The 22,504-nt window shown below is 56.1% G+C and overlaps 1 protein-coding gene across 1 annotated transcript in view; it reads left to right on the top strand.

Moving 5' to 3' along the window:
- Nucleotides 1–22,504, top strand: part of NCOR2 (nuclear receptor corepressor 2) — a 255,287-nt gene that overhangs the window by 212,772 nt on the left and 20,011 nt on the right. The window contains exons 20-30 of the mRNA XM_074921112.1: nucleotides 675–1,230; nucleotides 6,449–6,569; nucleotides 7,616–7,766; nucleotides 12,415–12,570; nucleotides 13,130–13,269; nucleotides 13,346–13,451; nucleotides 14,134–14,238; nucleotides 15,148–15,251; nucleotides 17,621–17,771; nucleotides 21,557–21,709; nucleotides 22,119–22,205. Of these exons, the coding sequence (XP_074777213.1) occupies nucleotides 675–1,230; nucleotides 6,449–6,569; nucleotides 7,616–7,766; nucleotides 12,415–12,570; nucleotides 13,130–13,269; nucleotides 13,346–13,451; nucleotides 14,134–14,238; nucleotides 15,148–15,251; nucleotides 17,621–17,771; nucleotides 21,557–21,709; nucleotides 22,119–22,205 (1,830 nt within the window). The remainder of the gene's footprint in view (nucleotides 1–674; nucleotides 1,231–6,448; nucleotides 6,570–7,615; nucleotides 7,767–12,414; nucleotides 12,571–13,129; nucleotides 13,270–13,345; nucleotides 13,452–14,133; nucleotides 14,239–15,147; nucleotides 15,252–17,620; nucleotides 17,772–21,556; nucleotides 21,710–22,118; nucleotides 22,206–22,504) is intronic.

Here is a 22,504-nt window from a genome sequence, read left to right as displayed (position 1 = left end):
ACAATCTCTCAGCAGCACCACCGCCTGCAGCAGGGCATGGACGCTTGTGCTTCCAGCTCGCTCCAAGCCGCTGGTGGCAGCTTTGAGAGTGATCCTTTCTGTGTAATGATTAACCTCTCCCGTAGCACTGGCAGCGCTTTGCTTTCGCCGACCCTGACCTCCTTTCTTCTGCCACTGGCAGCTTAAATAACAACAAACCCGCACGGTGTTTTGGGATGGTCCCCAGCTGCCCCGGGGTGGCAGAGCCAGGGACACGGGCGACGTAAGTCAGCAAGCAGGGTGCCAGCGAGGTGCCTGGTCCAGGGGGAGCAGAGCTGATCCAGAGCCATGGGTGAGGAGTGAGGAGGGAGCTGGTCCTGTCCTGCAGATCCAGCCAGCAGCCTGGCTTTTCCCTTAAAATCCAGCTTCCCGGTCACTTGGTCTCCAGGCTTTTGGGCGTGTGATTTTGCATTTGGGTGGGGGTTATTTGCTGGGCAAGCAAAGAGGTCCCCAGAGCATCCCTTTGCTTGGTAAACTCTGGATCCGGGGATCCCGGCGCAGCTCTCCCAGCCCCGGGATCGTCTCCCCCTCAGAGGAACGAGGGCGTTCTCCTCCCAGGGGAGGGGGTGGAGGCAGCGATATGGGAAGTGAGAATCTCGGGCTGATCCTTATTTTTATTTCTTCCCTTTTCTCAGCTGCAGTAAATAACAGCTCCGACACCGAGAGCATTCCCTCGCCGAGGCCCGAAGCCAAAGAAGGAGGCGAAAACGGGGCCAAGGCACCACCCGGGCCAGGAGGTGACTCCGGCGCAGAACCGGCAGTCAAGTTGGAAGAGGCTCCAACACCCCCCGACGCTCCCCCCGCTCCCCCCACCAACCCCGCTCCTGCCACCAGCCCTCCGCCAGAGGCAGCGCCCGAGCCGCCCAGCAGCGAGGAGAAGGGGCAGGAGGACCTGGTGGTGGACGTGGTGAAAACGGAGGAGCCGGAGGAGAAGGTGAGCGAGGAGCCCTGCAAGAGCGAGGTGAAGAAGGAGGAGAGCGAAGACAGCCAGGAGAAGGACAAGGGGAATGACAAGAAGGCGGAAAGCAGCGTCAGTGGCGGAGGGACAGCGGGGACAGAGGGGACGCCCAAGGCTGAGAAGAAGGAAAGTCATAAAGGCAGTAAAGGCCCCGGGGTGAACCCCGACAGCGACTCCAGCGCAACCTGCAGCGCGGACGAGATGGACGAGCAGGATGCTGTGGACAAGAGCAGGTAGGAGTGGGGAGAGTGGTGGGCAAGTATACCACCCAAGGGCCAGATGAGCGTCTCCATTGTGTGCCACAGTGCCCACATGCTCTTTCGTGAGCTCCTCCCTGGCAATATCACTGTTCAGGCACTCCGCCAGGTGAAGGGACGTGCCCATCTGTGTCCCCGTGTGCCCGTGACCCTTTGGTCATCGCTTGCAAAGAGGCCGTTACGCAACAGGCAGCGCGATGTCCCAGCGTACGGGTGCTGCCGGGCAATGGCAGCGGGCAGGTGTTGGGTGCAGAGCTGCTGCGTCTGCTGGTGGCAGACCATCTGGGTGACACGATGGAGTGGGATGTGCCCTCGGAGACAGCGAGGCACAGGCTGGTTTACCAGAAGCCACGGCTGGGAACAGTTTCTGTCTGAGTCGGCACTGACAGGAGTCACGCCAGGGACATGTTCCCAGTGCAGAGAGGGGACGAGTTGCTCCCTTGGCAAAGATGCTGCTTGGATCTGTAGGGGTGAATTATCCATCCTGGCTGTAAAGGGAGGAGAACGGTGTGGGCCACGTGAGCTTTCCTGGGGCCATGCCACTGGGTCTTCACCAGAGCTTCTGCAGTCCCGAGCCCTCCGCCCACCCCTGGGGCTGGCAGCCGAGGGCACCCCTGACCCTTCATGGATGGCTCTTGGGACAGGGAGGGGAAGCACTTGCCTCCTTCTTGGAGAAATGTCCTGCTCCCCTTCTGGCTTCTCCCACAGAGCCCTCCCCACCCAAGAGCTTCACAAATGGGGAGGGGGTTTCCTGGTTTTTTAAAGAACATATATGAATACATGTGTCTTCATAGCGCTGATTTTTCTAATGGCTCCTGTTTCCATCCACGCTGGCTCCTGGGCCAGGTTGGACTCCTGAGCCCACCCTGCCATTGCATGTAGGGACAACAGTCCAGCTGGGCTGGAACTGGAGGCTGGCATCCCACGTCCAGTGTCCTGCATCCCACAACCCACATCCCTCCCGTGGGGTTGCAGGGGGGCAGTTTGGCAGCAAGATGGGTGCCACCAGGCTGGGCGGGCTGTATGCGGCGCTGTGGATGGGGCTATTTAAAAAAACAACCGATCAAAGCAGCAGGACGAGGCGGTAGGGAGCCGTCGTGTGTCTCCACCACTTCTGACGGCCTCCGCACTTTCCCTATGATGGATGCAGGAGCCAGTGGGTGAGTGCTGCTCGTGCGGGAGCATCGTTCACGCTGCCCGGCCACCCTTGGGGGAGCAGCCCCTCTCGCTGCTGAGCAGCTGGAAGCAGTGCTGACAGTGTCGAGGGCTGGTGTGGATGCTGCTGGCCCCGGCCCCGTGGCAGGGCTGAGGCCTCTTGGCTGCAGCGCTCATCTCTCCGGCAATGGATGGAGTCCAGCACCACCCCTCCCCACCCTCTCCTCCTTCCCAAACAGGAGAAAACCTCCCAGCAAGGGAGAGTGAGGCCAGCAGGGCTACACTCCTCAAATTTAACATTAACTCAACCAAAAACAGGACAGCAGCGGCTTGTACCGACTTCCCAGCAGCAAGGGAGCAAGTCGTCTTGGGAACGACTTTTTCATCCCCGGCTCCTCGCTGAGTCAGCTCCTATCTCACTTGTCAAACAGTTACCAGTTTCCAGGAATATTAAACATTAAACAGGCGTCCCGCAGCTCCCGGGCCACTCCCCTTATCCGGTGTGGCGATGAAGCGCGGGTGATAGCAGAGCCTTGCCAGCATGGGAAAGCTGCAGCCGCCGCCTGGCTCTGCCCATCCTGGGAGCCCCATCAGCACCCATGGGGTTAGACCACAGCCAGCTTAGAGGTTTCGGCACCATCGTGCTCCCCGCGGGGCCTCTGTGCCCTTCCCCAGTGTAGCTTTGCTCCCTTGGATTTCCCACCGGCCGCGAGCTGCTCGCTCGCAGGCGGTTCCCGCAGCCCCGCTGCTGCAGCGTGACTCGCAATGAGCAGGACGAGGCTGCCGAGATGCCGCGTGAGCCGCCCCGTCACCGCATCACCCGATGCTCGCCCGCCTACCCAGCGCCAGCGGGGCGTGGGTGCTCTTCCCTGCGCTTGTAAAAGCATCAAGCTGTCCGCGGCATCTCCCAGAAGGGGACAGAGGGTGGCTGGGGTGTCCCCGCGGTGAGAGGGAAGGGGGTGCGGGGTTGGCGTGAGCCGTAGGAGCAGCCTTTTTTGGGTCCTCCTGCGGTTCACACGACCAAAGACAAGTCCAGGATAAGGAGGCGCAGCCTTAACTCGTCAAAGCTGAAGGAGGCAGCAAATTGTCTGCGGGTCCGTGCGGCGTGTGCTGCCAGCGCTGCGGTTCAGCGGGAGGTCACGCTGGCCGGGGCCATGAGGAAGGCCACGCAGAGTCACCCGCTGCAGACCTGCCATGCAGGGAGGAGACGCCTGCCCGTAAGCCTTGCACCCAGCCACCCCCACGCTGCGCGTCCTGCTCGGTTCCTCAGCCGTAGGTGCAAGGGCTGTGTTGGGCCAGCGCCGTGTTGGGGCCGTGGCCCTGGCTGGAGGGAGCCCATCAGGGAAATCTGGTAGCCGTCACCTTTGCCCAACCACTGCATGTGCAAGAAATTGCATTTGGCTGCATCATGTGTTGGTGTGTTGGCTTGTCTGGCAATGAAACTGGTCCTGGTCTCTGTGGTGGAAGGTGAAGGAGTTGGGGGAACGCGGTGTCCTGGTCACCCCCAAAGCTTTGTGCCTGGAAGGGGATGTTTCCACACTGCCTAGGCTCAGCCTTATGTGTCCTGACCTCTTCCTGCTCAAAGCCTTTTCCCACCCTTGCCAACTCCATCACCCACGGTTAGGGACTGGTGCTTGGGTTTGGGAGGCCCCAGGTTGGCAGCGGGTGGATACGAGATGCTGAGGGTTGTTCATCCGGTGACTTCCAGAGCAAAGCACCCACCGACAGCCCTGTGTGTGGCGCAAGATCTGCTGGGAGGGACATAATAAATTACACAATTTGTATATTGACTCTGGCTTCCAGGATCCTGGAGGGTTTTAGGAAACCTGAGGATTTTCAGTGTGCTTAAAGGGTGTTTAAATGCATCTCTGCAAGCGCCACGAGTGCACAGGGTGGCTGCTGGGGTGGTTGCTGTTGCAGGGGCTGCCAGGACCCCGCTTGCTGATCAAGTTTGCCAGTCTCTGGAAAATCAGGCTGTTGAGATATGTGTCTTGCAAGAATCACTGCTGAGGAGGAAAGCGGTGCTGAGCACGACCGCGGCTCCTGAGATCTGTCCCATGCCACTAGCGGTGACAGTGACATGGAGCTGGGCCAGCACTGCCAGGTCGGTCACCTCCTAGTGAGCGTGGGGACCTGTCTCAGCCTGAGGGTGACACGTTACCAGCCTGGCAGCGCCGGCGTCGGGGTGAAGTGGCAGGAGAGGAGCTCTTTGCTGGCACCAGGAGCTGAGCTGGCTGGCAGCCTGTGCTGGCTGCCCTGCCTCCCAGATGAGGCTTGCCCAGGAAAAAATTGCCCTTTTTTAAAAATAATAAAAAAAGAGATTGGCTTCTTTTGGGCAAAATCAGAGCCCAAAGTGCTGGGGGAGTGGGGCCAGGGCTGCGGAGTATGTTGTGAACACAGGTCTTCCCCAGCTCAGCAGCCCCAGAAGAGCAGTGCTGCAGCTCAGCAGGGCACCAAGGTCTCGGGAGCAAGTGCTGGGTGCCCTTGTCCCCAGCCATGTGCCTCAGCAGATTTTAGAGCATTGCACCCTTTTGGGAGCCCCATGTCCCCCACAGCATGGCTTCACAACACCCATGTGGCTCCACGGGCAGACATCATTGCAGTTATTTGGGGAGCAGCTCAGATGTGCTGCCTGGTCTCCCCTGGGTGCCTAACCGGAGCACCCTGGTCCCAGTCTGGAGGTGGGTCCCTTCCCCTCGGACACCAGACACTGCACAGAGTGAGGGCTGGGGCAGTCCCAGCACCGTGGTGAGTTTATTCCCCACACATGGCCCCGCCACACTTGTTTATTCATCCAAGGGTGAGCATGGAATGACCTTGAAATTTATAGGCTGAAGAGAGCAGTGAAATAACAGCTAAAATAAACAAATCAAGCTGTAAAGCTTGAAAACTATGAACTGGCTTCAGCAAATTGGAGTTGGGAGGGAGAGAAAGCAGAGATGGCCTGGAGAGATGTGGTCCCCGGGGTCTCGCACAAGTCCAGGAGCTGGACACGCCGAGGGCTTGACCCATGGGCTTTGCACCCCTCCACCCCACCCCTTTTCAGTGGCACCACGGAGATCCCACCCCGCACTGTTTGTGCAAGGGCTCGCCGCAGCTGGCTGGGTGTCTCCCAGGCCATTCAAACAGCCAAAGGGAAGAGCAAGTGGTGAGGGTGCAGGGCTGCACAGCCACTGGGCTGAACACCAAATCCAGCCTCTCATCTTTCAGGTGATCCGAGCATGTGGTGGCTTGCCCGGGCTTTAGCTCCTTGATAAAAGACAGTCCTTAAAGATGAGCACGAGGCTGATCCCAGGTGCTGGGCAAGCACCACGTGTGAGCTCCAGAGTGTAGTGTGATGCCCGAATGAAATCCAAACTGGTTGCCCTGCTCCGTAACTCCCAGCTCTGGTTTATTCTGGACCACAGCAGATTTGGTAGAAGTAGCATAGGGGATGAGTGAAAGAGGGCTCAGGAGCCTGTTGAGCCAGACGTAATGGTCTCATTTGAGCATGGAGCCCTGCAGGAGCTGTCTTTGGAAAGCAGGATTTGAATCCCATCCCACTCTCCGCCTCCCCTCAGCCTCGTCATCTCGCAGCAAAGCTTCCCCAGTTGCTAGCTGGGCGTTGCTGGGCCGGGTTGTGTTCCCATCTGTGCCTGCCCTCATAGACCAGAGCGACCCAGGGACACCTCCAGCCCACCAAGGTTGAAGTTGAGACACCTCCCCAGCGGCTACAGGTGCCCTGTGCTTGAGGCAGCATGGCAGATTTTTCCTGCTGAGCCACCTCCTGTCAGACAGGCATCCTCATGGTGGATGCTGAGATCCTCAGAGTGGTAGTTGCCATCTAAACAGGTTTGGGGCCAGGGCAGCAGCTTGGAGGGCCAGAAGCCCAACTGCATGATGTGTTCAAGAGCCTGGAACCCAGCAGCAAGCGGGGGTCCAGCACCTCTGATGAAGAGGATGTCCTTTAGACTCGACAGCATAAAACAGGGGTGCAGGGCATGGGGGAGTGACGGGACGTGGAGGTTGTTCACGGTTGACGTGCTTTTTTTGTGCCCAGGTTGCTGTCCCCTCGGCCCAGCCTGCTCAACACCGCCAGCGACGCCAGGCTGAACTCCTCGCCGCAGAAGCCGCTGGACCTGAAACAGCTGAAGCAGCGTGCTGCTGCCATCCCCCCCATCGTGAGTACCCACCCGAGAGGGCCGGCACCGGGAGCGCCGTGGCCGCCTCTGCCCCGTGCGTGCTCTGCCCTCGAGCTGCGTCCCCTGCGTGGCGCACGTCAGGGTTGTGAGGATGCACTCGTCCCTGCGGCTGGGCTCTGCAGAGAGCTGTGCCCGGGCGGTGCGAGCCCTGCAGCAGGCAAGGTGCTCTCTGTGAGGAGCGTGTTCCCAGCTGCGGGAGCAGCTCTGCCAGCAGCGCTTGGATGTCCCTTGAGCTCTTTTATCAGAAAGTCGTGGGAGGTCTGGACAGAAAAAGCTTCTCATTGCCACATGACTGCTGCCTCCCGTTGCTTTAAAAAGCGAGTGTGCACCTTCCCAACCCTGTGCTTCTCTTCATCTTGTGTGATTGAAGGGTACCACATAAGAAACATTTATGCAAAAAGGTTCCCCTTTTTGGCTACCCAGTAGCTGTGTACTGAAAGAACATGTATTCTCTGAGGCTGATGGTTCCTCCTGGTGCAGTGGCTTGAGCTGTGACAAAAAACACCCCGGTATCTCCAGGGTCAACACCAGAGGAGCAGCAGCGCAGGGTGGGCCAGGAGGAAATCCCTGCTTTGGGGTTTTGAGTACTCAGGGAGGACCCGTTCCTGATGCCTTTCCAGTTTCCTGTGTTACAGCTTAAGATGTGGCTGCTGTAATGTAACTTCTGGCAAAAGCTACAAGCACTGAACTATAGATTAGAGGTTTTAAACAAGAGAAGTCTGAGGCTCTCCTATAGTGTCACCAGCACAAAGCTGATACTCTTTGTTGTGGGCTTTTTTAATCTGCTGTGGTTGGTGAGCTGTAGAGCCGTGTTTGGGCTGGTAAGACTTGCAGTGATAGTGTGGGGCAGGTGCTTCTCGTAGCACCTTAACATCTCCAGGACTGTTACGGATGTCGGCAGCACATGACAAGCGTCACCAATTCTTGTTTCTTTGCAGATTTCCGAAGGTTTCTCCGAGGGGCTATTGCAGAGTGGAAGTGTGAAGCCTCAGGTGCCTCCCCATGCCTTGGCCCTCTACCAGCAGCAGATCACAAAAGCCCACGAGTCTGCCCGCGAGGACATGCCCCCGAGCAAGCTGTCGCAGGCCCAGCAGCAGCAGGCTGAGAAGGAGCAGCAGCAGCCAAGCAGCAGTCCCAGAGGAAAGAGCAGGAGCCCTGCTGTTGGTGACAAGGAAGGTAGGGGATGGCATGTGTCGGAGCGTGTTTATCAGCACGGAAACGCCCGGTGTGTGCAGCCATATGCAGCCGCCAACTTTCCTCCTCTTAGGTGAAGGCTTCCTTCAACCCTTGAAAGCTCTTTAATAGCATCTTGAAGCAGGACGAGAGAGGCATGGCTAATTTCCCATGTTCATTAGACAGTACATCATGTCTCATTGAGCCTACAGCAAACACCGGGCCAGTGTCGAGCGCTGAGGAGGTGAAGATTGCCTTTATTAGTGTCTCTGCCATTCACTTGAGAGCAAAGGGGCCTGGAGGCATGCCAGGGCTCTGGGTACAATGGCTCTTTTCTACCTTGCTGGCTTTCTATAAAGAATGCTTTTAATGCTCAGCAGGGACCATTATTTCATTTAAAATCAATGCTAATGCTGTGACTCTGAGTCCAAAGGTTCCTGTAAAGATTCCCAGTGCTTTCTCCCCGGAATAGCTCTGATGTGGTTTGGCTGCCTAATGAGCAATTCAGAGTTTCCCACCGTAGAGCATCTGAAGCATTATTAGCTTGAGCACCTGGGGATCAAGGTTAAGGAGAGACGGGAAGTCCTGATGAGACCATCCTCTAAATGTGTTTTTAATCTGAGTGTCAGAGCCTGTTCCAGTTCAGAGTCTGTGTTCCTGCCCCTCGTAGCCAGCCTGCTCTTTAGCTGCGTGTGAAGATGAGACACTGTCACCCGTGGCATGATCAGAGGAGCAGGAAAGTCGGGCTGGGAGGGCGTGATGTTCCCCAGTGCTGGATCCTGCACGGGGATGGGTGCAGCTGCGAAAATTACCTGCTTATGCATGGAGATGGAAGGTGGATAAGACTACACTGATGAGGCAGATCTGCACAGGACCTGGGCTGCGATCTTTGCTGGAAAATTGCTATACTAGTTCACCCTCTGTCAGCTAGGATCTTAGCAGCCTGCTCTACAGTGTCCAGGCCCAGATATTTATTCTTCAAGCTGTCATGTCCCTCTGGACAGAACAGTGTGCTCACAAGAAGAGTTGGTTGCTGGCATTTGGCCAGACCTTCTTTAAACAACAAATAGCACCATGTGTGCATCACGCCTCCAGAATGATTTGCATATAAGCAAGGAAGGTGATTGCTCACCTTGAAAGAAAGGGAGGTTCCCCCAAGCTGTGGTGTTGCCACCCGTGAAGTCCCATTTCCAGCTGATCTCGTCCAGCTGTGCTCATGTTTGCTGCCCAGGCGGAACAGTTCCCCTCCAGCTCGTCCCCCGCAGCGGCAGGTTTGATCTCCTCCCGCACCGTAATCCTGTGTGGGTCTGGTCTTGCGGAGCTTCCCGGTGAGCTGGGTGGCACGGCCAGCGCTCGAACCCGGAGCTCTGTGTCCCAGTGCTGCAGCTCCAGCTTCCTCCTGGCTGCTGGATGATGAAGAGATGAGGCAAATTTGTGTGCGTTAGGTACAAGGCCAGGCTTAGGGGTTGGCGATTAATCATGTCGTTCTGTGACCTGTTGGCACCATTATTAAATGCGAGGGTCTGATACCCAGGTGGATTTTTTTATGGCTTTGTTCTCCGCAAAGCACGAATGATACGAAGCACTTTATTCTGTAGTGCTCTGAATCTTCCATGTTAATGAAACCAATTATGCCTCCTTGTACCCCTGCAAACATCTCAGCAGGTCTTGGGCTCCAGCTGTGTGATCTCTAAACCCTTCATAGCTGTGCAAGTGTGCTGGCTACCAGTGGTGGGTCTGGGTTGCACGGACACCCTAGGGAATCATAGCCTGGTCTTCTCTGTTTGTGGTGGGAAGGCATCTCCCATTTGAGAACTAACAGGTTTGCAATGAGTCACCTCAAAGGGAGAAATCAAGTCCTCCAAAGCCCTGATTTCAGTAGTTATGGACTCAGGAGACAGCTCAGTGCTGTCTCTGCCTCTTGGAGCACATCCCGGCTGCGGATCAGGGGTTAGAGGGGAGATAGCCAGATAGTCCTGGCAAATAGTCCCTTCCCTCCCCTGCTCTCCGAAGCGTCCCAGTGGAGTGGCAAGCGGCCAGACTGCAGACATCATGCTGCCCCACCGCCTCTCCACGGGCCTCACATTAAACAGGAGAGTCCAGCACAGCCTGAAAAGCCTTCAGGAGCGCGGCCCCGTGCCACCTCCTTGCAAGGGGCCAGCTCCGCCGGAGCAGGTACTTCCGTTCCTCCCCTGCTTGATAAGAGAGCTTGAACTCTTGCAACCGCTCCAGAGATCAACATCCTTCACACCGCTCTGGATCCGCTTCAAAGCCAAGTCTTGCACACATCCTGGCCGAGGCGTTGGCTGCCTCGCAGCCGCTGGCTGGGGCCATATCGGCTTGGAGGGCGGCCAGGCGAGCCGTACCTTCCTGAGCCCTCCCCTGCCTTCCAAGACGAGCTGCTAATCATGGGGCCGGGCAGAGGCAGGCAGCCCTGCCTGGATCTCACCGACAGGCAGACGGATCCCTTTTCCCATTGCCGAGTCGCCGTCGGGCATATCTTTGGTTATCGCTCGGCGGTTTGAAAGCCAGCAGTATGTTTTGTGTTGATTTAGTTGTGTTTCATTTGGCCTTTGTAGGCGATGGGGAGCCAAGAGCATTAATTTGGATGACGGATCATATAAACTCTGACTCCTTCACTCCCATTCCAGGGGCTTGATAAACGGTAATAGGAACTCTCTCTTCCCCGCGTAAGTGCTATTTTATCAAAAGCTGGCTGAGTTATAGCCACCCTCTAATGCAGGGGCAATTAGGAACTGGCCGCATTTCACAGGCTGGAGAGGCAAGCAGGGGAGGGGATGGCTCCCGCGGGGAGGGGAGGAGGACGGGGCTCTCCAAGAGCCATCCAGGGTGCACGGAGCCTTGGCTGACAGTGCCTTGGCATTGGAGAGCATCTTCAGCCGGGACATCCCAGTGCCATTCGCCCCCGCATGAGCAGAGCTGAGCGGGGCTATGCTGAGGGGAGGAAAATAAGGGAGTGTGGATGTGCCAGGGACTCTCTGTTGGTCTGGAGGATGTGCCTGGATTCCTCCGTACTGGCAAGATGAAGGGATCCTCTCTGGGATCCAGCGTGGGGAGAGAAGAGGCTGCAGCCAAGGTCCGGCCCCACCAGGCTGCAGAGGTGTGAGTGCCTGGACACCTCTGTGTGCCAATAATGGATTTGTTTTCTCACTGAAGGGGACAAGAATAATCTCCCAGCTTCTGAGTACACTGAGCATTAATAACGATAATGCAGTAAAGCCTCATTAAATTGGGCCTTTGATAATCTACTTGTCCTATTATTAGGCTTAGCAGGATTCAGGCATCTATTTTTATCAAAAGTTGATGGTTAAAGGCTGGGTTCATTTGTGATTGCTATTTACTGACCAGTTTCTAATTTCTGGTCAATGCAGATGTTACATAGCTGGGTCTGGGGAAGAAGGGAAGTGCATAACTGTTTATCGATTACAAGTAAATTGTACCAAACCTGCCTCTAATCCATCCAGAAAAGGCTGTCTTATCCATCTGCTCAGCAAAGCATGAAGATGCGCTTGAGATCGAGCTGGTGCAGATGAAGCCCCTCTTTTCCCCGGCACCCTGCAGAGCTCAGCAGGGCTTGGGCGTCCCCAGCACAGCTCCTCCATCATTAAGCACTTTTTGGCCTCTGATCAGCCTTTTTATAGCCAGGGTGAACCCAACCTGGCATCCAGTATACCCTGAGCCAGATAATTGCAGGAAACTTTCCTGCCCCCAGCCCTGGTGCCCTGCAGATGACCAGCAAGCCGCCCTGCTCCCCACAGAGGCATCTGGTCATCCCGCAGAGCCCGTCCTGATCTTCATTTGCCTTTGACAGTCTTGTACAGCGTGGTTGTCCCAGGTGTTCAGAGAACATCTGCACATTATTCTCTTGCTGTCCAAGAAGCTGATGCCATTATTTCTGGCCACTTCCCCCAGCCTACAGATGGTTTATAGCCAGCAGCCATTCTTTAAGAGCGGCTGAGCTTTTGCGTCGCGATGTGATGTGGGGATGAGCTTGTTCCTGGTGTGCTGGCATGCGGCGGTCCCTGGCAGTGGCCTCGGTCTCCCCAGGCACCCCATGCTCGGCTGCACCCCCCAGACCCTGTTGTCCCCAGCGAGCCGGTGCCTGCTGGATGTCCCACACACACCAGAGGGAATCCGACATCAGTGCCTCTTGGCTTTAACCTCAGTGAAAGGTTTGACAAGATCATCATTAATCCCCCCAGCCTTGCCACAGTGGCTGATGTGGAGCTGTGAGCACAGGCAGGAGCTACCCAGGAGCAGTTTGCATGTGGCCAAGCCCCAGTGAGGAGCTGGACCCTGTGCTGGTCCCAGTGACTGTCTGCACACTGAGTGCCATCTCTCCTGGGTGGGGTGGGATGTCCATGGAGATCCCGGCTGGCAGTGAGCACCAGCAGAGTCACCAACACAGATACCTGTCCTCGCTGCTGCACTTTAAACATCTGAGTAAAATAAATGCTGCCAAATCCAGGCAGTGACGCTGAGGCTTTTTCTTTTTAGTTTGGTTGGGGAATTCAGCCCTCATCTCGTGGCCGGGCCAGACTGAACTGAAGCCACTTCCCACACTGCCTACAGGGACCGCTCACCCGTGGGGGCCACTGAGCAAGTTGTTTGCTTTCTGTTTCCCTTGCAGAAAAGTCCGTGCATTTCTCATCCCTCGCAGAGGCTCAGAAGCTGAGTGCGGAGCCGACAGCTGCCTCATGCTGGCCCCCTGTCCTGTCCTATCCCCGGGATGTGATAAAAACCTCTCCCCAGGTGGAACCCCACTTGTTTCAGTATAACCCACCAGGTAAGTACAAGCTGCTGGCTGCATGGTGCCCTCTGTCCTGACCTGGGGAGGAGTACAGAGGTTGCAGCCGGCATCGCAGGTCGCGCTCTTAAATCACTGAAGCTTTTTGGGGAGGGGGTAAGAGAGAGGCTTCAGCAGAAACCTGCTAACACTTGCTTTGGCCTGGCACAGAGCTCCCTCGCTGCCAATGCAGCAGTGTGAGGGTGGCCAGGCAGGGCCCCCAGCTCTGGGCAGGGCAGATTTAGGGACGTGGTTTGTCGCAGAACAGCATGGGCGCTACGCTGCCCCGGGTGCAAAGTTGGGCAGGTTTTATCCCTCGCTGTGCTGTCCCTCTCTGGGTGGATGGCAGACAAGTCGGGTATAGAACATCCTCAGGCTGCAGAGGGGACGAGGCAGTCATTTAAACTATTCCAGTCCTTTCCAAAATGATCACGTGTCTTGGATCCTAGTGCAGGCTCACAGCCGGCCGGTTCACCACCTCCAGCCCCTGCTCCCTCCCTTGCCCCTTTTCTCCCCGATAGCTGCTGCCACTCTGGTAACACTTGTATTTTCCACGCAGGACACCCCATCCCACTAAACCTGCATGAGAGCTCTCGCTCAGGGCTGCAGAGACTAGCGAGCATCTCCAACCCTCCTCCCCTCATCTCCTCCACCAAGCACCCCTCCGTGCTGGAGAGACCCGTCGGATCCATTTCCCAGGTAGGGTATCAGGGATGAGTGGTGCAGACGCCTGCAGGGCCCAGCAGCCGCTCCTGACCTCTCCTCTCACACGCAGGGGATGCCCATCCAGCTCCACACACCCTACAGCTCCGAGCACGCCAAGGTCCCCGTCGGCTCCATCACCATGGGCCTGCCGCTGACCATGGATCCCAAGAAACTGGGTAAGAAATTGGGAGGCAAGTGATTTCTCACATCCTCTCAGAGCAGCAGAGAGCGAACTTGCCAGCAGCGTAGGGGAAAGGAGGAGCACAGGACACAGCAAGGGAGTGTAGAGGGACCTGCTAAGAGGATGAAGAGATTAGTCCGTCAGGAGAGCAGAGACACAGGGAGCTAAATTTGTGCAGTATAGAAAAGCTTGGTCAGGGACGCATCCCAGCCTATAAATACCCTCCGACTAATACTGTGATCGAAGGAAGGAAATATATTGCCTCTCCCCAGGCTGCTCAGATAAAGAGTAAATGGCCTGAAGTGAACAAAAGAAGTGTTTAGTCTGCAGATTTGGAAGCATTTCTTAACAGCAGGAGGATTTGGAGCAGGACCGAGTCTGGGGAGGGGGGATCCAGGCCCTATTTCCCGGTGTACACGGGTCCCGTTATAAACCAGCACTTGGTTTTCAGTGCAGCCCCGCTCCTGGTGCGGGCAGCACCCGGCAGTGCCTTCGCCAGGGCGAGAATGAGGGTCTGGCTTTGCTCGCTGGCAGTTGTGTCCTGCCGACCGCCGCGGCCTTGGCGAAGGCGCCAACGAGGTGCCGGCCCGAGGCTGGCAGAGATGAAAGCCTTGAGCAGCCAAGGGCTGCGGCCCCGTGCCCTGCACCTACTCTGATACGTGGTTAATGTTTTCCAGTGCCTTTTCCTGGAGTAAAGCAGGAACAACTTTCTCCTAGAAGCCAGGCCAGCCAGCCGGAAAGTCTGGTTCTGCAGCCGTCCCAGGAGGGCTCCATCCTGCGGGGTGAGGAGCCGGGGGTGGGAGGGGAGGGATGCTGGCACTGCCAAGCCTGGCAAACGCCGCACTGGCTGCGGCTGCCCAGTGATTTTGGGTTTGATTTCTGGGGCTGTGCCCAGCTGAAGGGGCTTCCTGAGCCCTTTTCTCTGGCGCTGCCAGTGGGGTGGCAGATAGGTCTGTACAGTGCCTCAATGTTTCTAGCCATCTCCCCAAATCAGGGTTTCGTGCACTGATCCTGGTAGAGGTTTTGTGTTTGAGGGGCACCCCAAAATCTGTTGGTTAAGACAAAGCAAGACCTATTTAAATGCCATTAATTAGTTTTCAAGTTCTTTGCTGTTGCTGCTGCAGCTGGGCAGGGACCACGTTTAGTTTAAATCTAGCCCTCCCATGTTTCTTTCCCCATTAGTTAGGTAGAATAAAATAAATGCAAAGGTGTTGCTTTTAAATGCAAATTCTGGTTTGTGAAACCCCCCAGCTAAGGCAGTCGGATGCGTGAGTGCAGTGGGCTGGCTCCAACCCAGCACAGATAGCAAGCAAACGAACTCGAACCCAAGCTGCATCTCGCCAGAGATCTGATCGCATCAGGAGAGGCTGAAACAGGCTGTGCTTCCTCTCAGGCCCATAAATCTGCCCAGCCCCTCCTTGAAGGCAGCAGGGAGCTGATAGTTTAAAAATACCCTTTTTTACCACCTCCCAGCTCCAGGCTCACAGGGCTGGGTCCTTCAGGGGACAGGGTGGGAAGGGCTCTGTGAAACATGGGACTTAACACTGACATCTCTTGGAGGGCTCCCCCTCCAGTACCTCACCTTGCCAGAGACTGGGTCGAATCCTGCTCTTAGTCAGTAGTCTGAGCCCCACAGGTTTTCTGCTGAACGGCAAATCCAGCCCCCAGCTCACTGTGGTTTTGTCCCGCAGGTACTTCCCTCAGCTCTGCCTCGGGAGGGAGCATCACCAAGGGAACACCCACATCCAGACCTCCTCCAGAGTCGCCCATCACCTACCGAGGGTCCATCACACATGTAGGTCCCTTGTCTCTGGCGGGTTTTGCTTCCTGGGTGCTGGCAGCTGCCTCTTGCAGTGCTGGACACGGGGACCGGGGGTTTGTGGGGTGCACGGGGCTGAGCAGCGCAGGTCTGTGGTGCTGCCATCCCATGGAGCCTCTCGGAGAGATCTTTGCCAACAGCCTCTGCCCGGGATGGCGTGAGCTCTGTCCCGTGAGCTGAGCCTGCAGGAGAGCAGAGCTCGACAAGCAGCGATGCAGAGCTTTACAGCACATCTCACCCTGCTTTGCTTTTTGTAGCTGTCAGGAACAGAGGCGAAAGCAGCTTTAAATGACTCTGGGAAAATAATCTTGCCAGCACAAGAAACTGGAGCAGATAGAAGGAGATGGGTGGAGGGGCCCAGGCCAGGCGGAGGAGAGGGGGAGGCGGAGAGGTGCATGTAAGGTAGCAAGGTCTCCTGCCAGGGCTGAGCGTGCTGTGCTGGGGGGTCCTGCCCAAAGGCTCTTTTGAGCAGGAAGATACTTTGGCCTTAATCTCCACCATCCATCTTCGAAAGAGCAGCTGGCAAGCGGGTGATAGTTTTTTGCAGTGTGAGTTATTGCTCATCTGGTAACAGAGCGGAGAGCATTAAAAAAAAAAAAGTCTGTTTCCCGTGGGGATTTTATCTGGCCATAATTCAGATATTTAAAGCCACTTGCGCTTAGATTTTTTCCTGCCTCCTTCAAGGAAGGTGACCATTGTTCCCTTTGTCCGTGGGGACCTGAACCTGAATCCTGGCCCAGACCAAAGGCTTAACTCGCCTGGTGCCCTGCATCCAACAGCTGCCAGGGGCAGATGCTTGGGGGCTGTAAATAACCCATCAGAGCAAATGCAGGCTCCATCCCCTCTCAAGCTTCTGCAGCAGCTATGGGCAGCAGTGGGTGGGCATGAAGGGTCTCAGGCACCACATACCAGAGACCAGATGAGACATTTTTACATCCATCTAGATTGCTTTGACTTGGGAACAAGGTACCAAGCCCAGACCCAAGGCATGGCCTGCCTCTCCTACTGGCCCAGCAGCCTGCATCCCTCTGCTCCCATTAGGGAGAAGGAGCCCCCTGTTCTGGCAGCAGCTCCAGGTACCAGAGCTGATATTTGATCTCAGATTAGTCATCCAGTTCACAGGAGGCAGATCTTGAATATACGCTCTCTGCTCTGAATCCATCTGTCATCACTTGCTTTCAAATCCCCTCTGAGCACATCTGCGGAAGGAAGATGACTTACCTGGGGCTGGGGCAGTCAACTGGGAAAGCCAGTACCAGGTGTAGTGTGAGGGCACACAAACAGAGCCTTGAACCTGTGTGCTGGCATGTCCTGGCAGCAGGGTTTTGGGGACTGCTGGTGCTCAGGGGGCTTGGTACAGAGCAGGGTCATCTCTAAGCTGGGGTGGGGCAATAGTCTGCAACAACCTGGAAGCACCAGCAAAGCTGGTGGGGCATCACTTCCCTGAGGCTTCCCACGAGCATCAGTCCTGGGGGCTGGTGGGGCCGAATGAGCAGTGTAGGCAGGTGTCAATCAGAGCTCTGCCCTGATGGCATCGCTGGGCCGTCCCTGCGATGGGGAGGGGGACCGTCACCCCGTGGTGGCTGTTCTGACAGCTTGTGAGGGCAGATGGGTGTTAATCACAAGCAACGTCTTCAAGGACATCTAGCTCTGGGTGTTTCAAAGGGGATTCAGAGAAGGACAGGTGGTTCTGAGCTGTGTCCATGTGTGCCTCTGGGCAAAGAGAGGTTTCAGTTCTTACTGGTTTGTGTAAGGAGCCTGATGCTGTTTCTGTTGGAGAGCTAACCCAGACCTGCTCCCGGCCGGTGGCGGTGTCGCCCGGGCGTGCTGCCAGCCGCCAGCTCCCGCGCACAGGCAGCTCCCTCAAGGTCACGCTTGCTGCCAGCAGATGTGCCCTGGGTGGGCAGGACAACCCTGTGGCTCCTGGACCAGGCTGGGGAAATAGGCTGCAGGGAAAAAGCTAACACTGGAGCAGTCCTTGCCCTCACTGAGGTGTCCCCGGGGAGGCACCACCCTGTCTCCCCAAACCTGTGGGGTGGAAGCAAGATGGGTAATTCACTCAGAAACACACAGGGTGAGAGAGTTGCTGTTTTGGAGGTCTGCGCTGTCCTTACCCCCTGCCTCTTCCCAGCAGCCTCACACAGATCACGTACCTTTTTACCGCTCCTCATTATCGTCCTCATCAATAATTAAGCTGCAAGTCCCTCGCTGTTGGCTGCACCAGGAAGCGGAGGCCGGGCGCACTTTCCCTCCGCGCAGCCTCCTGCGGGGAACAGCCTGTCCCCGCGCGCGCTTGCTTAATTGCTTGTGACACTGTTAAATATGGATCTTGGTGGCTTTCCAAGGGCACCCCGGCAGAAGTGCTGTACAAAGGAACCATTACCAGGATAATCGGAGAAGACAGCCCCAGCAGAGCAGAGAAGGCGAGAGAGGATGCCATGCCCAAAGGACATGTCATCTACGAAGGGAAGAAAGGCCACGTGCTGTCCTATGATGGTAAGTCGTAATCCTCTGCCTTTTTAGGGCACGCACCGGGGGTTTGTGCCGCCGTGGCTGGGAGTCGGGAGCTATTTGAGGAAAGGCTGACAAAGTGTAACGGGCCAGCCTCGCGTCTTTGCTTCCAGCGTCATTTCTTTCCCTTCCCACCCCCCTGCCTACAGCCCAGCTGGGTTTCCCTCTGTCCTGGGTAGTTTTCTTGGTCTGGAGGTCGCTTTGCTGGCAGGCAGTGGCTGCAGACAGGGTCTCTGGTTTTGCTTGGTTCTGGGAAGCAAGGGAGAGGAGAGGACCAGATGGGAAGCTATTGCCTTCATCCCTAGCACCCTGTGCGGGACGGCATTGTCCAAAAATGCTGAGAGCATCCCCAAGCTCTTGGACCAAGGTGGGACTCAAGAACCTGCAAGGTGGAGGCAAATCAGGTAGTTTGGCATAAAGATTTATTTAGAGTTATATTCCCACCTGCAGGAATCCTCCTGGCCCCGGCAGCACCATGCCTCAGTATCTTGTGAGCTTTGCTACAGCATCTGTAGCTATCGGAGGGGGTAGAGCCCTTCCTGCGTCCCACAGCAGCAGTCAGGGGGGTGCATTGGCCCGTGGCTGGCTGCTGTCACCCAGAGGCACCGAGGACCTGCCTGGAGCCCTGTCAGGGGTGAGAAGCTGTCCCCAGCACAGAGGGTGTCACCTGTTATCAGGGCTGACACTGCCTGGCTGGGGAGCAGTGTGACCAGTACGGCGAAGCAAAGCCGGGCGAGCCGCCAGCCTGCTCCTGAGGGGGCTCTGGAGAGACCTGAAAGCCATGTTGGCGCTCCCCCCCCTTGCTGCATGGTACGTGCTGCCTCAGTAAATGCCGACGGTGCCTCGCTGCGTTAGCGGTATCAGCAGGCAGTCACCAGCTGCTCCTGCCTCCTCTGCGCCTGCTCGCCCGATCACAGCACTGGCCATCAAAGCTGCTCAGCGAGTCCCGGTGGCTCCCGTTAGAGATGAGCAGATGTTCCTCTCCAGTGGAGCTGGAAACGACTCCTCTGCGCTCGCCTTTCGCCGTGTGCTGGGCTGGGCATGTCAGGCGTGGAGCCAGGCTCCTCCTGGCCCACAGCTGGGGTCAGGAAGAGCTGACTTACAGACACTGCAGCCCCCGTCCTCTTGGGGTGCAGTAGTGGCGTGTGCTCTGGCATGCACAGGGACGGCTGTCCTCGTGTGTCACTTCTGCTCTCGGTTGAGTTTGGAGATGACTAAGGAGCAGATCCTAACCTCCCCGCACTCACACACCTCTGCGGGTATCTCCGGTCAGCAGTGGTGCTGCCTGAACCCTCTGCTCCCCTCCCTGCAGCAGAACATCCCTTTCAGCCTTCCTGGCAGCCCGGGCCCCGCAGCCAGTCCTGCGGGCAGAGGGTGCCCTGCAGAAGTCCCTTTTCTCTTGCTCAGACATACAGACAGCTGGTTTTGCTGCAGGCCGGTTGTTTCATCTGTGGCCAGAAGCAGAGGGTTCAGGTCACACCACAGGGGACAACTCGCAAACTTCAGCTGATGCCACCTCTGCATGTGCCCTGGGACCACAGGGACCTTTCAGGACAGGGCTCTGTGCCGTGCCTCTCGCCCGCGGTGTGGAAACCAGCTTGTCCCATGCCTGCCCACATTCACTGTCAACTCTAGCCCAGATAAAAAGTGTCACAGCGGGAGACTTGTGTCTGGGTGCCCTTTGGGACAGTTGGCAGGGCTCAGACCAGGGAGGACGCAGGAAGCATTTCAGGACTTGTTTGTGCAAGAAGATATTTTAATCTCCTTTTTCTGGGTTTGGAGTCAAATGAGGTTGGTTTTAAAAATGGTTCTACCAGGGGAGAGATGAGGAAGGCTCCCAGCGGCGAGTGCTGCCCGTGCCCATTGCTGGGATCCCGCTCTGGGCAGCGAAGGAGACCTGCAGACCACACTCTTCCTCATCGCACGCACTCATCAGTGTCAAGCCCATCTCCCCTGCTGTAGCCTGAGCCCATTGCCTCTCATCCTACCCACCATGGACATGGACAAGGAATTAATTCTTCCCTCTCCACAGCAGCCTTTTGCATGTTTGATAGCATTTATCGCATCCTGAGTAATCTCGCCTGCTTCTGCAGCCTAACCAGCCCTGCTGCCTCTCTCCTCCCCCCCATGCAGCCTGGAGAGGCTTTGCAGCCTGGAGCAGAAGAGGTTAAAAAAAAAAATTAAATAAGAAAACTGAAATTGTTGGTGATTATGAATTTTGGCAAGCAGAAAAAAAATTGCAAATTCTTTAGTGTCATGAGGGTGCTTAAAATAAAAGAGCTGTAATGAGACGAGATCCTGTAGCATGTGCGAGCTGAATTGTGCTAGATTGGTTATTCTCATTCTGCATATGATTGCTGATGGCTTCTGCAAGGCAAGGGACGTGGGTTTGGAGTGATTTTCTTTCTGTTTAGTCTCTCTTCTCCCTCGCGCCCTCCCCCTGCTTCCCAGCGTTACAAAGGGTGCCCGGGACTGCGTCCCCTTCTGCAGAAGGGCTGTTGGCAACAGATGTGCCTTGATGACAGGGTGCAGGCACATCGCCCCGCATCTGCCGCAAGGTGCTTGGCTGATTCTGAACATCACCCCCGGATTTCTCCCATCAAATGAATGTGAAGTGAAGGCTCGGGGACAGATCCCCCTCTTGTTTCCCCACACGCAGCCCCAAACACTTTCTGGATTGAGTGGGTGCTGATTGCGGAAACCAATAGTGGGTGTGAAGTTGTAATAATCCCATTTTATTAATTACTGCTTTTGCCAAGAAGGACTTTTGTTCCCGCTTGTCCGTGATGGAATGAACATTTTTAACTTCTCCGTTTTCCCTAATTGTAAAACCACCTTCTCTGCCCACAAAGAGGAGGATCAGGGCCCTGCCAATCCTTGCCAGGGACAGCCAGGCCAGGGACGATGGGCAGAGGCGTTTGTCTCTCCAAGCCAACATCCCTGCTCAGAGCTCGTTACATAAACACAAGGCATTCGGCTGGATCAGAAGCTGCCTGCTAAATTCACAGCTCACTGCACATGATGGATGCCCATCGCCTGGGGTGGGCGTGATGCTGCCTGGCACAGCAGGGCTCTGCTTGCCTGTAGCTCAGAACAGTTTTCCACTGTGCGTTTGCAGAAGAATCTGCTCCAGGTTCAGGCGAGGAGGTGGTCGGTGGTCTCTCATCACGCTGGTGCTTGCTCCATCAGTCCTGCGTGGGACTTTTCGCCATCTCTACCAGTTCTTGTGCACGCTCACTGCTGCTTCAAAGGAATCATTCTCAGCTTTGCCTCTCCCCCTTTTTTCCTTGATTTTCTCACCCAGGGAGTGTCTCGGCAAATGCTAAAGCTGGCCAAGATCCCAAACAGTAGGTGTCTAGCAAAAATCAAAACAAACAGGGGAAAAAAAATAAAAAGCCCCAGACCCACGGGGCCAAGTTCAGTGGAACCGCAGCTGCTCACACCAGCGCCACGCTGGCTCCAGGCTGTCCCGCTCCCTACATGATGGTCCCCACTGGGGAGGGAGGGAGCAGGACATGACAGGGCGGATGCTCCCACCCGAGCGGGAGGCACAGATCTGGAGTCTGAGGCAGGCAGGGAGGGGAGAAAACACCAGCTGAATTTCTTGGAAGCCAACCTCGTGCAATGTGTCTGGCATTGCTGAGTGGTGGCTGATGCTGGGATGGGATCTGACCTTTCAGCAGCGCACGCAAACAGCAGTAAACACCCTCCCTTGGCCAGTGCTGTCTTTCCATCCTTCTGATGGTGCTTCTTGGTGTTCCCTTCCCCAGGTGGAGTTGCTGCTTCTCAGTGTCCCAAAGAAGACAGCAGGAGCTCAGGAGCTTCACATGAGACGACAGGAACCAAGCGGACCTACGATATGATGGAGGGGAGGATCAGCCGGGGCTTATCAGCCCGTGATACCTTATCTGCCAGCATTGAAGGTGGGTCTGGGTGAAATCTTTAACCCGTGCTGTGTTAGTAGTGACCCTCAGAGACCTCATCTTGGCTCATGTCTACATGATGCACCTTCCTGTGCCCCTGTTTTGGTAGTGGTTAGCTGGTCCCCTGCAGCACATCCCAGCAGGACAACATCTGACCAGCATGGGAAAATGAGGGACACAGACTGGCCCATTTGCCTTTGGTTTCTGTCCTGGTAGAGGTAGACCAGTTTCAGAGAAAAAAAATACAGAAAAAAAAACCCCACATTTTTAAAAAAAGAGATATCAAGTAATTTAGAAATTGTTGATGTTTTTTCTTGCTGTCCCAGGAGTCCCTGGTAACACTGTCACGTATCCGTTGTAAATTAATTTCTGTGTCACAACCCAGCTTTCCCCCTTGGATCTGTTCTAGGTCTCATGGGTCGAGCGATCCCTCCAGACCGACACAGTCCCCATAACCTAAAGGAGCAGCATCACATGCGGGGCTCAATCACACAAGGTAAAGCCTGCAGGCAGAATATGGCCATGGCCAGAGGTAACATGGGGAGGTGTCTTGCATGCGTGGCCCCTTGTTCTTGTTGTCAGGCTAGGGCAAGAGGAAACAAGGATGGACACATCAAGGTCCAGCTGCAGATCTCTGCAGCCTCAACTGTGTGCTCAGAGAGGTTTTCGGTCTTGCTCAGCTTCTGCCAGCCTACGCTCTCGCCAAAGTCAGGGGTAAAATTCTCAGTGACTCACCTGAAGACAGGTTGAAACTGGTGCAAAATGGGTCAGGAAAGTGGTGGTAGATGTAAGGTG

Source organism: Athene noctua, chromosome 17 (genome assembly GCF_965140245.1).
Source record: "Athene noctua chromosome 17, bAthNoc1.hap1.1, whole genome shotgun sequence".
Lineage (NCBI taxonomy): Eukaryota > Metazoa > Chordata > Aves > Strigiformes > Strigidae > Athene > Athene noctua.
The sequence above is the reverse complement of the archived record's forward strand: the minus strand, read 5'-3'. Positions and strand labels throughout refer to the sequence as shown.